At 44.1% G+C, this 14,723-nt stretch overlaps 1 protein-coding gene and 1 long non-coding RNA gene across 2 annotated transcripts in view; both read left to right on the forward strand.

The window, feature by feature from the left end:
* LOC139156518 (uncharacterized) lies at nt 1-4,434 on the forward strand. Its single transcript, XR_011557326.1, has 2 exons — nt 1-955; nt 3,905-4,434. It is a non-coding gene; the product is annotated as an uncharacterized lncRNA (long non-coding RNA).
* Nucleotides 1-14,723, forward strand: part of ATIC (5-aminoimidazole-4-carboxamide ribonucleotide formyltransferase/IMP cyclohydrolase) — a 108,346-nt gene that overhangs the window by 13,192 nt on the left and 80,431 nt on the right. Inside the window, exon 4 of the mRNA XM_070732228.1 lies at nt 13,766-13,842. Coding sequence (XP_070588329.1) covers nt 13,766-13,842 — 77 coding nt within the window. The remainder of the gene's footprint in view (nt 1-13,765; nt 13,843-14,723) is intronic.

Below are 14,723 nucleotides of genomic sequence, written 5' to 3' on the forward strand. Positions count from 1 at the left end.
GTCTGGTCTCCTTCACTTCACTGGCGACGAGAGAACCGAAGAATCCACGTGTCAAGAATGAGCAACCTGCAGATCGGCCGGGCTCCCGACTACTTTGATCCCGAGAAATCATCATGGGACGCCTACATGGCAAAATTCGAAATCTTCCTCGAAGCGGCAGGAATGGGAGAAGCCGAAGCCGTCAGGAAGCGGGCTATTTTTCTCAATTATTGCGGTCCAGAACTCTTCGACCTCGTTCAAACTCTAACCGACCCGCTCCCGGCTAAATCTGTTCCATGGGACGACCTACAAGCAAGACTCGCAAATCACTTCAAACCAACGAAGCCTGCCGTAGTCTACAGACACCAATTTTCGAGAATGGCACAGCGTGAATCAGAGTCGATAAACCAATTCGCCACGCGACTTCGAACGGTGCTGTCAAAGTGCAAATTTGACAGCCCGGAAGCTCGCCTCACCGACGCTCTTATTTTCGGAATGAAGAACGCCACAGTCCGAAATAAACTCCTAACCGAGGACGAGCCAACACCTCACCTCAATCTGTCATTAAGTTGGCTCAAACCGCCGAGGTCGCTGACGCGGCCGCAAAAGAACTAAAAGAGCACGACAAAAAAGAAATCGTTTCAAAAATCTCCGTTGCTGTTTCCCACACCGAGGCCCCGGATGACCTCAGCCCAGCAGCCGCGGACGACGACAACTGTCTCCTGCTTCCAACTGACCCAGCCAGACAGCCCAGATACCCTCGAGCATCCAACCCTTGCTCCGGACGCCATTTGCCGCCGCTGCAACCGGCGCGGGCACATCGCCGAGGCATGCAGAGCCCCCCTACCCGAGGAGTCCTTCTCTGCACCTCGCCCTCAGAGGTACACCAACCAGGCACAACAACCGCGAGACAACAAATTTTCCAGAGGCTTCAACCGAAGAAACTACTCAACTGCTAACCATGACTACTCACGAGGTAACGCACAACTTTACGTAAATTGCGCAAATACAAAAAAAGGGAGCAAAATTGTTATCTCGTTGCTCCTAAATGGCAAACCTTGTAATCTGGAATTGGACACAGGGTCAAAATATTCTATTATGCCTTGGGACAAATTTAAAATGTATATGCCTAACTTTCTTAAATCTGATTTAGCTCAAACAACTTTGGTAATTAGAGATTTTCAGGGAAATGTTATACCTGTCTTAGGGAAAGTGGATGTGCCTGTCCAATTTAAAAAATGTAAATGTTCTCTTCCATTAATTGTGGTTGAGGGAGCTAAACACTCCCTCCTTGGGTTAACTTGGATGTCTCCTTTGGGTATTGAAATTTCAGGAATCTGTAACATTAATTCTGATGATGATATTCCTAACTTTGTGCAAGAATTTCCAGAGGTTTTCAGCCCCACATTGGGCACTTATAATGGGCCCCCTATCTCTTTTTCTATAGACCCCAAGGTTCCCCCGGTCAGACTCAAGCCTCGCAGAGTACCTTTACCGCTCCTACCTAAACTAGACAACCAACTGGATAAACTCATAGCTCAGGGCATTCTAGTCCCAGTGGAACAAGGGCCATGGGAAACCCCCATAGTCACACCGCTTAAACCTGATGGCTCTTTAAGGGTCTGTGCGGACTACAAAGCAACGCTAAACAAAGCCCTCCAACACCACCCATATCCAATCCCGGTAGTCCAACAACTCCTGCATTCCCTAGGGGAGGGGAGGGTCTTTTCAAAAATCGACCTCGCACAAGCATACCAACAGCTTCCGGTCGATGAGCCCACATCTCTGGCGCAAACCATAGTGACCCACAGGGGTGCCTTCAGATGCACCCGGTTACAATTTGGAGTCAGCATAGCCCCAGGCATTTTCCAAAGCCTAATGGAGCGTTTATTGGCAGGCATCAAGGGAACTACCCCCTACTTTGATGATATCCTTATTTCAGGGGAAACCCAGTCACAATTGAATCAAAGAATCAGGGAAGTGTTGTCCAGGTTACAATCCAGGGGATTGAGAGTCAAGTCAGAAAAATGTGTATGGGGAGCCAAAAGCATAGAATTCCTAGGTTACAGGATAGATGGTAATGGAATCCACCCCACAACAGACAAATTAAAAGCCATAACAGAAGCACCCGAACCAAGCAATAAGATAGAATTACAAGCATTTCTGGGCCTTCTTAATTTTTATTCTATCTTTTTAAAACAGAAGGCAACGGCAGCAGAACCCCTACACCGGCTGCTGCAGAAGGGAATTCCCTGGACCTGGGGCACACCTGAGCACGAAGCTTTTCGTAAAATAAAACAATTATTGACCTCTAAAAGCGTAGTGGTTCAATATAGCTCAGTATTGCCCATAAGGCTTACGTGTGACGCTTCGGCTTATGGGGTAGGCTGGGTATTGGCTCATATAATGCCTAACAAGACAGAAGCCCCAATCGCTTTTTTCTCTAGGACATTGTCCATGGCTGAAAGAAATTATAGCCAACTGGACAAAGAAGCATTGGCTCTAGTAACTAACGTAAAGAAATTTCATAACTACCTGTGTGGGAGGAGTTTTGAATTAATCACAGATCACAAGCCCTTATTAGGTCTGCTGGCTTCTAACAAGCCAACTCCTCCTTTCATGTCCCCCAGATTAATTAGATGGGCATTATTCCTATCGGGATATCAATATGAATTAACCCACAAGGGGGGAAAGTCAATAAACCATGCAGATGGCCTAAGCAGGTGCCCCATGACGGAATTAGTTAAAGACCCAACCCCGTCAGAGGACGTATTACTATTGGATTTCGAAGAAAACCCTCTGACCACAGCCAAAGAGGTAGCAGAGCACACTAAGAAGGATCCAATTTTGCTAAGAGTTATTAATTGTATACAAAAGGGATGGTTGGGAGACCCTGAGGAAGCAGGGCTAACAGACTTTAAATCAAAGAGGTTAGAATTGTCCTACATGAAGGGTTGTGTCTTATGGGGTGACAGGGTGGTCATTCCTAACAGTCTAAAACAAAAGGTGCTCCTTATGTTGCATGTGGGCCATCCCGGCATCGTCAGAATGAAGGGTTTGGCCAGGGGACACTTGTGGTGGCCAGGCCTAGACACCGACATCGAACAGTGGGTAGCAAATTGTGACCCTTGCCAGGAGTCGCGTCCCAAACCCCCTAAAACTACACCAGTAGAATGGGAGAAACCCACTGGGCCATGGTCACGAATACACATCGATTTCGCAGGCCCTATTGGGTCTCAGAACTTCTTAATTGTGGTAGACGCTTTCTCTAGATGGGTGGAAATAATAGCTATGCAAAACATCACCACTTGTGCCACTATAAAAGCTTTGTACCATTTATTTGCTACTCATGGGTGTCCAGATATTCTGGTCTCTGATAACGGGCCACAATTGACTGCCAGACAATTTGAATGTTTTTTAAGCAATTTGGGAGTCAGACACGCCCTCACATCCCCTTACTCGCCATGGGTTAATGGTCTGGCAGAACGTTATGTTCGTGTAGCCAAGGAAGCACTGCGCAGGGCAGGCCCAGGGGAAATACAACACAATTTAGATCAATTTCTACTGATGCAACACATCACCCCCAATTCCATCACAAATAAAAGCCCTGCAGAAATTCTAATGGGTCGGAAAATAAGGTCCCCCCTGGACAGGTTACACCCTCGCTATTGTACAAAGAAATATAATGATGTAATATGTATAACACCTGAAAGAAGTTTGTACCTTGGACAAAATGTTTTTGCTAAAAATTTTGATGGGGGTTTAAATTGGTTCAAGGGAAAAATAATTCAACAGACCGCTCCAAAAACATATGTTATACAACTAGAGGATGGCCGCACATGGAAACGGCACATTGATCATTTGCGGGGGCGTATAGCATCTAACAACGAACGGACCGCTAACAAAACTTCTTCCCCCCAAGCAGACTCTCACACACAGCCTGAAATTTTGGATTTACAAATGGACTCACCAGGGCTGGAAGAATCCTCCGGCGACGCCGAGCCGTCTTCCTCTTCAGAGGTTGGTGCGGCACCAACATATTCTTCTCAGCAGGCCGGAGCCCCAACTCGGGCCCAGCCGCACTCAGGAAACAACAGCGAACCGACCTCCACCGTAGAAATCCCAGACTCAAATGATCTGCACAGGTCTGAGCGAGCTTCACGCAGGCCAAGCAGATTGGAGGATTACATCACATGGCTCACTGATTGACATTTGTTACAAGACTAAGGAGGGAGGGGTGTTAAGTCTGTATAAAAAATACTGTAAAAAAAGCTGTCTCCGGGCAGAGAATGTAAATATAACAAGATCGCGTCTGATTGGCTGAGACGCATGACAGTTCCTTTTAGGCGCGAGCCTCAAAGAGTATAAATAGAGCTGTATTTTCCACTGACAGCTCAGACGAGTTCCCCGCTGAGTCACTTCCAAAAAGAGCTAATAAAGGAACCGTCTTCCAAAGTACTTGTCTGGTCTCCTTCACTTCAAATTAAATAAAATTTCTGTGTACCTCCCTCTCCCCCTTCCCGTTCTCATTTGTTTCTCTCTCCCCCCTTTTTGCTCTCATTTCTCTCACTTTCATTTCCATTTTCTCTCTTTCTTCTCTCCCTTTTTCTTTTTTATTTCTTTATTTGTTTCCCTTTTCTCCCTCTCTCATTCTCTCTCAATCTTTCTCTCATTTCTCTCTCCCTTCTCTCTTATTTGACTCTATTTCCTCTACCTCATTCTTTCCTTCCATCATTTTCTAATTTCTCTCTCTTTCTCCCTTTCTCTCTCTCATTCCCTCCCCCTTTCACTTCCCCCTCTTTTTTTTCCATCCCTGTCCCTTCCTCCGCCCCCCCCCCCGGCCGGGTGTGTGTTCACTCTTGAACCATTTCCAAACACAGGTGAAGGCTGTTTTTTCTCTGTCCTTTGGATTCTTTTTAACCATATGATTTAAATCAAGAGTCACTTATCTCTCTCTTATTTCTCTCTCTTTCCTTTCATTCGCTGCCTCCATCATTTTCTCATTTCTCTCTTTTTCTCCTCTTTTTGTTCTCATCTCTCTCACTCCCTTTCATTTCTGTTTTTCTTTTCCCTCTCCCTCTCTTTTTCTCTCCCCTTCTATTTCTCATTTGTTTCTTTTTCCTCTCCATCCTTCTTTCCCTTTTTTCCCTCCATTATCTCATTTTTCTCTTTCTTCTTTTCTCTCTCTCACATTCCCTCCCCCTCTCACTTCCCCCTCTCTCTTTACCTCTCATCTTTTTGCCTCTGTCTCTGTCTTTCTCTTTGCCTCTCTCTGTCTGTGTCTTGGCTTCCTCCCAGGGCGACTGTGGTGATGGCGGGCAGAGGCTCCCTGTGTCTCTTTCTTCCGGGGCCATGTGGGATCTGCGCCTCCAGTTGCTGTGGTGCCCCTGCCAAGAAAAGAGAGCGAACAGAGGACTGGCAGGGGTGGGCATGGTCCCCATAACCGAGAACGGGAGAAGGCCAGGGAAAGCTGAAGCTGCAGCAGTGACTATCTTGGCATGGAAAACTGGATCGGGAGCAGCAACTGAACCTCTGCACCCCACCAATCCCAGTGGAATTGGCCACAACACAAGCAAGCTGCTGCCCACCTGGTTTGCGCCCCCTGGCCCCCACTGACACACAGCCATAGCGCATCTGCCACAGGCAAGTGGGGGCTGGGGGACGCAAGCTGGGCGGATGGCAGCTTGCTTGGTGCTGCGGCCGATTCCACCGGGATTAGCAGCATGTGGGGTGCAGAGATTTTGGACATTACTCCCGATCCAGCTTTCCATGCCAAGTTAGCCGCTGCTGCAGCAGCAGCGGCTAACCTGAGCTTCAGCCACCACACAGCTACAGAGTGACTGTCAGGCAGAAGGGGCACAGCAGCAGAGTGTTCCTTGGCGGCCCGCAAGGGCTGAAGCTGCAGCAGCGGGTATCTTGGAGTGGAAAGCCAGATCGGGAGCGGCAACTAAAACCTCTGTGAAACCAATCCCGGTGAAATCGTCCGCGGTGCCACCCATCTTGCACCCCCCGCCGACTCACAGCCACAGTGTGGCTGCTGTGGGTGGTTTGCTTGGCCTCGTGGCAGATTCCATTGGGATTGGCTTGTGCCCCCTCGGCCCTTACTTCCCCACATGGACTCACAGGCATAGTGCGGCTGCCGGGCAAAAGGGGTGCGGGAGCAAGCTGCTCCTCAGTGACGCGCAGGGGCTGAATCTGCAGTAGCCCTTATCTTGGGCACAGAAAGCCAGGTGGCGGCTATCAATCCTGATTGAATCAGCCCTGATGCCAAGCAGGCAAGTTCTAGCCGCCCACCTGGCTTGCACCTCCAGCCCTACTTGCCTGCGTGGACTCACAGCCATAGTGCAGCTGGGTTATACCAATGCCGTCGCTTTCCTCTGGAGCAGCCATGGGCATGCAGCGGTTCTCTGGTTGGTGCTGATCGGAGAAAGTGCAATGCAGCACGTGCCATGGGAGGGCAAAGGAAGGAAGATGAAGGGGAAGTGGTGGGAACGAGCAATCAGAAGCATGCCTGGGCAGCCCTGCCAAGTCTCTTCGCAGCTGTGCTTGGTGGCCTCTCCCAGGAAGCGGGTGCCCTGCTGGAGGTCCTGCTAGAGCCTGGTGCCTGGGCTGAGGGCTCAGCAGTGGCAACTCAATGGATAGTCTGGCAGCGAGTTTAGAGTTCAGGAAAACAGTTGTTAAAGAACCTAACAATGACAAACTGCCTTTTTCCAAACATCTGGTTTGTTCTTTGGGTGATTTTTTTGCCTCCGGAGCTTCAGGGAAGCTTCCCTGAAGGGTCTGGAGGATGAAAGGTCTTTTTCAAGGCCGAAAATCAGCTGGCCAGTGTGCATGCGCGCTAGAGCTGAAACCTGGCAAAGTGTTGCTTGCCCTCCAATATGGCTCCGCGTGCCATAGGTTCGCCATCACGGGTATATACCATCTTAAAAAGTGGCAAATATATCAGAAAATAAATAAAAAGAAAAAAAGTGCAGTAGAAATCTAAGTATCGATAATGGCATCCACTTTGGAATATACAGTATATTAGCATCTTCAGTTTTTCAAGATCAGACATTTTACCTGTAATTATTTCTTAAAAGGTACATATTTCTATATTCAAGCCAATTTCTATAAGACTGGACTTCACTAAGTCCAGTCTTCACAATTTCTTAAGAGTGGACTTCATTCAGATTCTCACTCATTGAATTATAAGGCTAGCTTAGAGTAAATAATTCTCTTTTTAACTTTTGTCTTTCACCTGAAAAGCAAAATAGGAATTCCTCACTGCATCTTGGAAAAAATCACTTTTGTGTACTTACAGTACTTCATGTCTATTTTTCACACATAATGACCATTACAACCTCTCCATGGTCATGTTATAAAAATTCAGATGCTTGGCAACTGACTCGTATTTATGACATTTGCAGTGTCCTGGTGTCATGTGATAATCTTTTGTGACTTTCTGACAAAGTTAAGGGGAACCCAGATTCACTTAACAACCTTGTTACTAATTTCATTGATGCAATGATTAACAACTGCAGCAAGAAAAGTCATAAAATGGAGCAAAATTCACTTAACAAATGTCTCACTTAGCAACAGAATTATTTATTTATTTACTAGAGTTATATCATGCCTTTAACTTAAAGTGATCAATAATTCTTGTTCCTCCTATTTTCTGCACAACAGTAACATGGCAAATGTACAAATGACAACTTATCCACTACTTCAAACTGGCTTTTGGTGTACCCTATATTCTTTTAAACTTTGTTTCATGTATCTCCACTAGCATAGTGGTAATTCCATAATCTTTTGAGTGACTTTTTAATGGTGAAATTTACTATTCCAAATCATTTTTTACATTTTTGGCTTTTTAGTATGGAAACATTTTTAGGTATTTTCAAAAAGCTTCTTACCCAATCCTAATAATGAACTCATTGACAGTAGTGATAAAGGTTTGTGGCATTTCTACTTCTGTGACTCAGGTTTTTTTTTGCAATTATCAGACATTGATCAGAACAAGAAATAAAATTCAAATGTCAACAAAAGTAAGCAAGTTCATTCATCCCATCAAAACATAGTCATAAATATATTTAAATAAAATAAATATTTGAAAATTAAAATATACAATTATGTAAATGTTTTATTTAACATATATTATAACATGAAATTTAAAAGTATTTCCTTGCCTAGCCCTTATGCCAGTGAATGCATTAATTTATTCATAAATTGGGTTGCATAAAGTTGTTTATCTTTTAAGGAATCGGTTTCAGAATTTGAGAACCTCTATGGTTAGATTCATTAACTATTAACAAAATACATAGCACTGCTCAGGCATGAATATTTATTTATTTATTTATTTATTTGTTTGTTTGTTTGTTTATTTATGCATACATACATACATACATACTTCCCGAAGGGACTACCGCTCAGACACTATACTTTTCCACCGAAAAAAAAATTAGAGGGAACATTGGTTAAAATTCATTAGGTCTTATTTTGGGGGGATGTCTTATTTTGTAGCCGGTTGGCCATTCCCTCCTACCATTTGCTTGCCCACAGTTTTTGCCCCAACCCCACCCCGACAGAGAGACAGAGAAATAATGGAGACTGGAAGCTTTGTCTGCTTGCAATTGGGACACTTTGAAAAGGAGTGATTTAGTTTCAAAGTGCCTCATTTACAAGCAGACAAAGCTTCCGGTCTCCTGGGCGAAAAGTGTGGTGGAGGTAGTCAGAGGCAGGGGAGGTAGGTGATCCCAACGTACCACCCACTCTTTCCCACTGTGTCTCAGCTTAATCGCGTCTACACTGGGGCAGGCATGTACATGGAGTGTCAGGATCACCTGCCTCCATCTGTTGCCGGTTCTACCTCACAAGCCTCCCATGAGCCAGACAGCTGCAAAATAGATCTGGATTCCCTGTCTCCCCCCACCTCTGCTTCCATGCTTGCACTTCTTTCTGCCAAAGGCCGTCGGGCTGTGGTTGCTGCTGAACACTGTCAGCCTCCACATGTTTGCCTTCTCTTGTGCTAGCCATGCCATCCCCACAGGCTTATTTTTGGGGTAGGATTTATATTAGTTGTCCCGTCTCCCCCAAATATTGTATGTTAGTAATATATAATTTGTATATCAGTGTGCTGAACGACCTTTGCAGATGCCATACACTAAACAATAAATAAATAGAATCATAGTGCTGGAAGAGACTCGGAGCATGCAGTTTGAAGCATAGATGTGAAGAAACATCAATAATTGCTTATTAAAGGAAGGAATATATCATGGTTAAGGTATTTCCAAATGGTTAAAAAAATCTTTGGCAATCTTGGAGGAGGAGGAGAAAATGCCCTAAGAATAATGGCAGAATTTGACTTCCGGTCTGGCTCGGGACCGCAGCAGAGTCTCCCGGGCAGGGCTCTGCCCCGAGACTCCTTTCACCTCTCCAGGGCTCGCTGATTGCGATCGGATTGAGTCCGGATAGCTCGATCCTAGAACAGGGGGCTTCCCTCTGTCCGAGGAGCTGTCGCCGAAGCTCCGGAGGCAGCGGTCTGTCCTACAGCTCTGGAGTAAGGAGAAGCGATCCTCCATCCAAGAGGATACGGCCATTGCGTTCCCTCCAAACCATCGGGAAGCAAGAAAAGCTCAGCAAAAGTAAAGATTTTAAATCCTCTTGAAGTGAAAAGGAATACACAAACGCAAGGCAAAACCAAGGTAATCTTTTTTTACGTTCCATGTTAAAATAAGATCGGAGTTAAAAGAAAGTTGAAAGTAAAAGTATTTCAAAACAAGGCGAAAGAGAAAGTTATTTAAAAAATTATATCCAAGCGCGAATCAACAGCCGGATCTATTTCTTTTCACTTTTACTTCTCGCTTTGAATTTGAACTTGAACTTTTGAACGTTTAAAATTAGAGAAAACTACTTACAAAATATTTGAAATGAGATAATAAAAGACTAAATACATTTAAAGTGAAATACTACTTAATAAATTTTGGACCTAATTTTTGCTAAATATGGAACAATGAATCCCGGGCTCTAACTTTATTAGCAGAGGGATTACAACTGCTTTTGACTCAACTACTAACAAAAAATATGAGTAAAATACAAGAAAGCAAGTTGGAATGCATTTCTGGAATAAAAGTAGTTAAAAAGGTCAAATATTTGGGAATATGGTTAACAGCTAAAACAATAACATTAAAAAATGATAATTATACAAAATTAATGACGGAAATTAAAAAAGATTTAGAAATTTGGAATACAGTGGTCCCCCGATTATCGCGAGGGTTCCGTTCCAGGACCCCTCGCAATGATCGGTTTTTCACGAAGTAGCGGTGCGGAAGTAAAAACACCATCTGCGCATGCGCAGATGGTATTTTTACTTCCGCCGCAGCAGCGAGGAGCCGAAGATTGGGGTTTCCTCGCCGCCCATGCAAACTCCTCGCTGCTGCCGTGCCCGCCGCTTGTCTTGTCCACCCGCCGCTTGTCCGCCGCCTGCCTGCCCGCGCGCCCGCCGCTCGCCTGCCCTTTGCCCGCCCACGCCGTTTGCTCGCGCCGCTTCCCAGCTGAGTCCTGAAGCCAGAAGGCAAAGGCGAACTTCCGCATTTGGCTTCGGGACTCAGCTGGGAAGCGGCGCTGGGGTTTCCCCACCGCCCACGCAAACTCCTCGCTGCCGCTTGCCCGCCGTTCGCCCGCCCACGCCGTTCGCTCGCGCCGCTTCCCAGCTGAGTCCTGAAGCCAAACGCGGAAGTTCGCTTCAGGACTCAGCTGGGAAGCGGCGCGAGCGAACGGCGTGGGTGGGCGAAGGGCGGGCGAGCGGCAGCGAGGAGTTTGCATGGGCGGTGGGGAAACCCCAGCGCCGCTTCTCAGCTGAGTCCCGAAGCCAAACGCGGAAGTTCGCCTTTGCCTTCTGGCTTCAGGACTCAGCTGGGAAGCGGCGCGAGCGAACGGCGTGGGCGGGCGAAGGGCGGGCGAGCGGCGGGCGCGCGGGCAGGCAGGCGGTGGACAAGCGGCGGACGGACAAGACAAGCGGCGGGCGCGCCAGCAGCGAGGAGTTTGCGTGGGCGGTGGGGAAACTCCTCGCTGATGCCCACCGCTCGCCCTCCCGCCAGCAAGAGGGGGAAGACCCAGGAAAGCCGCCCAGCAGCTGATCTGCCCGGCGCCATCTACGCATGCGTGGCCATAGAAAAAAGGGCGCGCATGCGCAGATGGTGTTTTGACTTCCGGGTTGAAAAATCGCCATATAGCCTTTCGCAATGATCGGGATCGCGAAACGCGGGGGATCACTGTAATTTAAAAATATCCTATTTGGGAAGAGTGGCCACAATTAAGATGAATATTTTGCCTAAAATTTTATTTTTGTTTCAGGTGATCCCAATAAATCCAGGGGAAAACTTTTTTAAAAATTTAACAAACATCGTTAAAAAAATTTTATGGCAAGGGAAAAAAGCAAGAATAAATATAAATATGTTAGAAGATATTAAAGAAAGGGGAGGATTCGCACTTCCTAATTGGAAATTATATTATCAGGCAGCCGCCCTAACGTGGATTAGAGATTGGATAACTTTAGAAGATAAAAGAATATTAAATTTAGAAGGACATGATCTTATGCTTGGTTGGCATGCCTTTATATGGTATGACAAGGATAAAAACCACTCATACTTTAAAAGACATACTTTAAGAAAATACTTATTAGAAGTTTGGAAAGATATAAGAAAAAATCATTTTCTAACTATCCCTGAATGGGTCGCCCCCCTAGAAGCAATAATACACCCAAAGTCTATAAAGGATACGAAAATAATAAGAAATAAAGACTTATTAAATGATCAAATGAAATTAAAATCTAGGATTAAACTACAAGAAGAAGGGACAATAATTGATTGGTGGCATTATGCACAGATCCGATCTAGATATCAGAAAGATACCACGCTCTATATTTTTAACAAGAATAAAAACTTATTAAGTAATTTAATTACTCTTAATCAACCTAAAATAATAGGGAAAATTTATAAATATTTGATTGCACACAAAAACATAGATCTGACCCTAAAAGACAATATGATAAGTTGGTGCAGAAATATCGGAAAAGAAATAGATATAGATACATGGGAGAAAGTTTGGACTTACAATTGGAAAATGACAAAATCAGTGTCCCTAAAAGAAAATCAAATTAAAATGTTTTATAGATGGCACCTCCCACCAAATAGGATAGCAAAAATGTTTCCCAAAACTTCCCCGATGTGTTGGAAATGCAAGAAAGAAATAGGGTCTTATTATCACCAATGGTGGACATGTAGCAAAGCCAGAATGTATTGGAAGATGATAGAGAAAATAATGAAAGAAATAGTAAAGCAAGATATAGAAATTACCCCGGAATTCTATCTATTAGGAATTACAAATCAGAGCTATAAGAAAGAAATTTTATATTTAATTATACATATTTTAACTGCGGCTAGGATTATATATGCGCAAAATTGGAAAGGGGAGGATATCCCCAAAGAAGAAGAAGTCATTATAAAAATATTGGACTGCGCCGAGATGGATATGATGACAAGACGCTTGAATGATCAAGAAGATACGAAATTTTATGAAACATGGAACAAAGTTTATATATGGATAGATAAGAAAAAATAATAGAATATTAAGAAACAAATGTGTAAATTGTTTTGGTTTAATAGCGTTAGATAAATTAAGTTTGGTTTAGAAATATATTAGAATTAGCTTATATATAAAGAATTATTATGAGAAGAATTTTTTTTAATGAAAAGTTTAACAAATCTTTTTTTAACATTCAATTATATATTCAATTATGTATTCTTTTTTATGTACTTAAATTCATACTTTTGAGATAAGCGGGGAAAATATATCCCCACCTTTTATGTTGTATGTATGTATGTCTGTTTGTCTATTTTATGAAAATTAATAAAAAAAAAAAGAAAAAAAAAGAATAATGGCAGAATTTGAACTATTAATACATAATCAAAATTTATTAGGTTGCATTTACAAAGTTACTTAAATACAACATTGAGACAACAAATAAAAAATGATAAGAGAGATGTGAAATTTCAAAGAAAAAAACCCAGTGGAGCAAATCAATAAAATTTACATCAAATTATAATCTGAAGGAAAACTGGTACAAAATGTCTTATAGGTGGTACCAACGTGGCCAAATGTATTGACCCCTCCACTTTCCCCCAAGAATCCCAATTTGATATGAAATAAATTGGCACAAGTAAATGGTATCCAGCATTCTTTATTCTATAGAATAGACACTTTGCTTCTGATGCATGACTTAATGTATTCTTGTATATAGTCAAGAGCAGTGATGGCAAACCTTTTTCCCCTCGGGTGCAGAAGTGTGTGTGCACACACTATCGCACCTACATGAGTGCCCACACCCATAATTCAGTGCCTGGGGAGGACAAAAATTACCTCCCCTGCCCCTCAGAGGCCCTCTGGAGGCCAGAAACAGCCCGTTTCCCAACTTCTGGTGGGTTCAGTAGGCTTTCCTGGAGCCTGGGGAGGGCAAAAACACCCACCCACATCCCCCCAGAGGCCCTCCGGAAGCCAAAAATGCCCTCACAGAGCCTCTGTGTGAGCCAAAAATCAGCTGGTCAGCATGCACATGTGTGCTGGAGCTGAGCTGGGGCAACAGCTTGCGTGCACTCAGATATGGCTCCACGTGCCACCTGTGGCACCCGTGCCATAGATTCGCCAACACTGGTCTAGAGGCAGCAAAATCGAAGCCTAGATGCTAACCCTTATGTTTTATGAATGCTGTAGGTGCTGTATAATGCTTTTGAATCTTTCCCTTTTGGAACAGAGATATTTCGGATCTTACTGGCTTTCCAGAAATGCTTGGAGGACGGGTGAAAACTCTTCATCCTGCAGTTCATGCAGGTATGTTATTCTGTTGGGAATGGATTACTCTATTATGGCCCTGGAACAGCTAATAATAAAAAAACAGATTCTGTTATACAAAACTGATCCAATTTCAATAGCTATTTCTGTTCAGTTTTCTCAAAAGACACTTTACAATATAATACTATAGATGGATATAGCATTGCTTCCAGTGATCTTAGAAGCCGATGTCTTAGAAGAACTTGAACGATTAAAGATAAATAAGGCAATGGGTCCAGATGGCATCCACCCCAGAATTCTGAAAGAACTCAGATTTGTCATTGCTACCCCCCTGACTGATTTGTTTAACCAATCCCTGTTAAAAGATGTTCCTGAGGATTGGAGAATGGCCAGTGTTGTGCCTATCCACAAGAAGGGCAGTAGAGAAGAAGCTGGTAACTACAGGCCAGTTAGCTTGACATCAGTTGTAGTTAAAATGATGGAGACTCTACTCAAAAAGAGGATAAATCAGCACCTAAAAAACAATAACTTATTGGACCCAAATCAGCATGACTTTACTGAAGGCAAATCATGTCAGACTAATCTCATTGATTTCTTTGACTATGTCACAAAGGTGTTAGATGAAGGTGGTGCCATGGATATTGCCTCTCTGGACTTCAGCAAAGCCTTTGATACGGTTCCACATAAAGAGCTGATAGATAAATTAGTGAAGATTGGTCTTAATCCCTGGATAGTTCAGTGGATTTGCAGCTGGCTGAAGCGTAGACATCAGAGAGTTATTGTTAATGGCGAGTATTCTGAGCAGAGACAGGTTACAAGTGGTGTGCCACAAGGGTCTGTTCTGGGTCCTGTTCTTTTTAATATGTTTGTGAGTGACATAGGGGAAGGTTTGGTAGGGAAGGTTTGCCTATTTGCCGATG

This window comes from Erythrolamprus reginae, chromosome 1, assembly GCF_031021105.1.
Source record: "Erythrolamprus reginae isolate rEryReg1 chromosome 1, rEryReg1.hap1, whole genome shotgun sequence".
NCBI classification, from domain to species: Eukaryota; Metazoa; Chordata; class Lepidosauria; order Squamata; family Dipsadidae; genus Erythrolamprus; species Erythrolamprus reginae.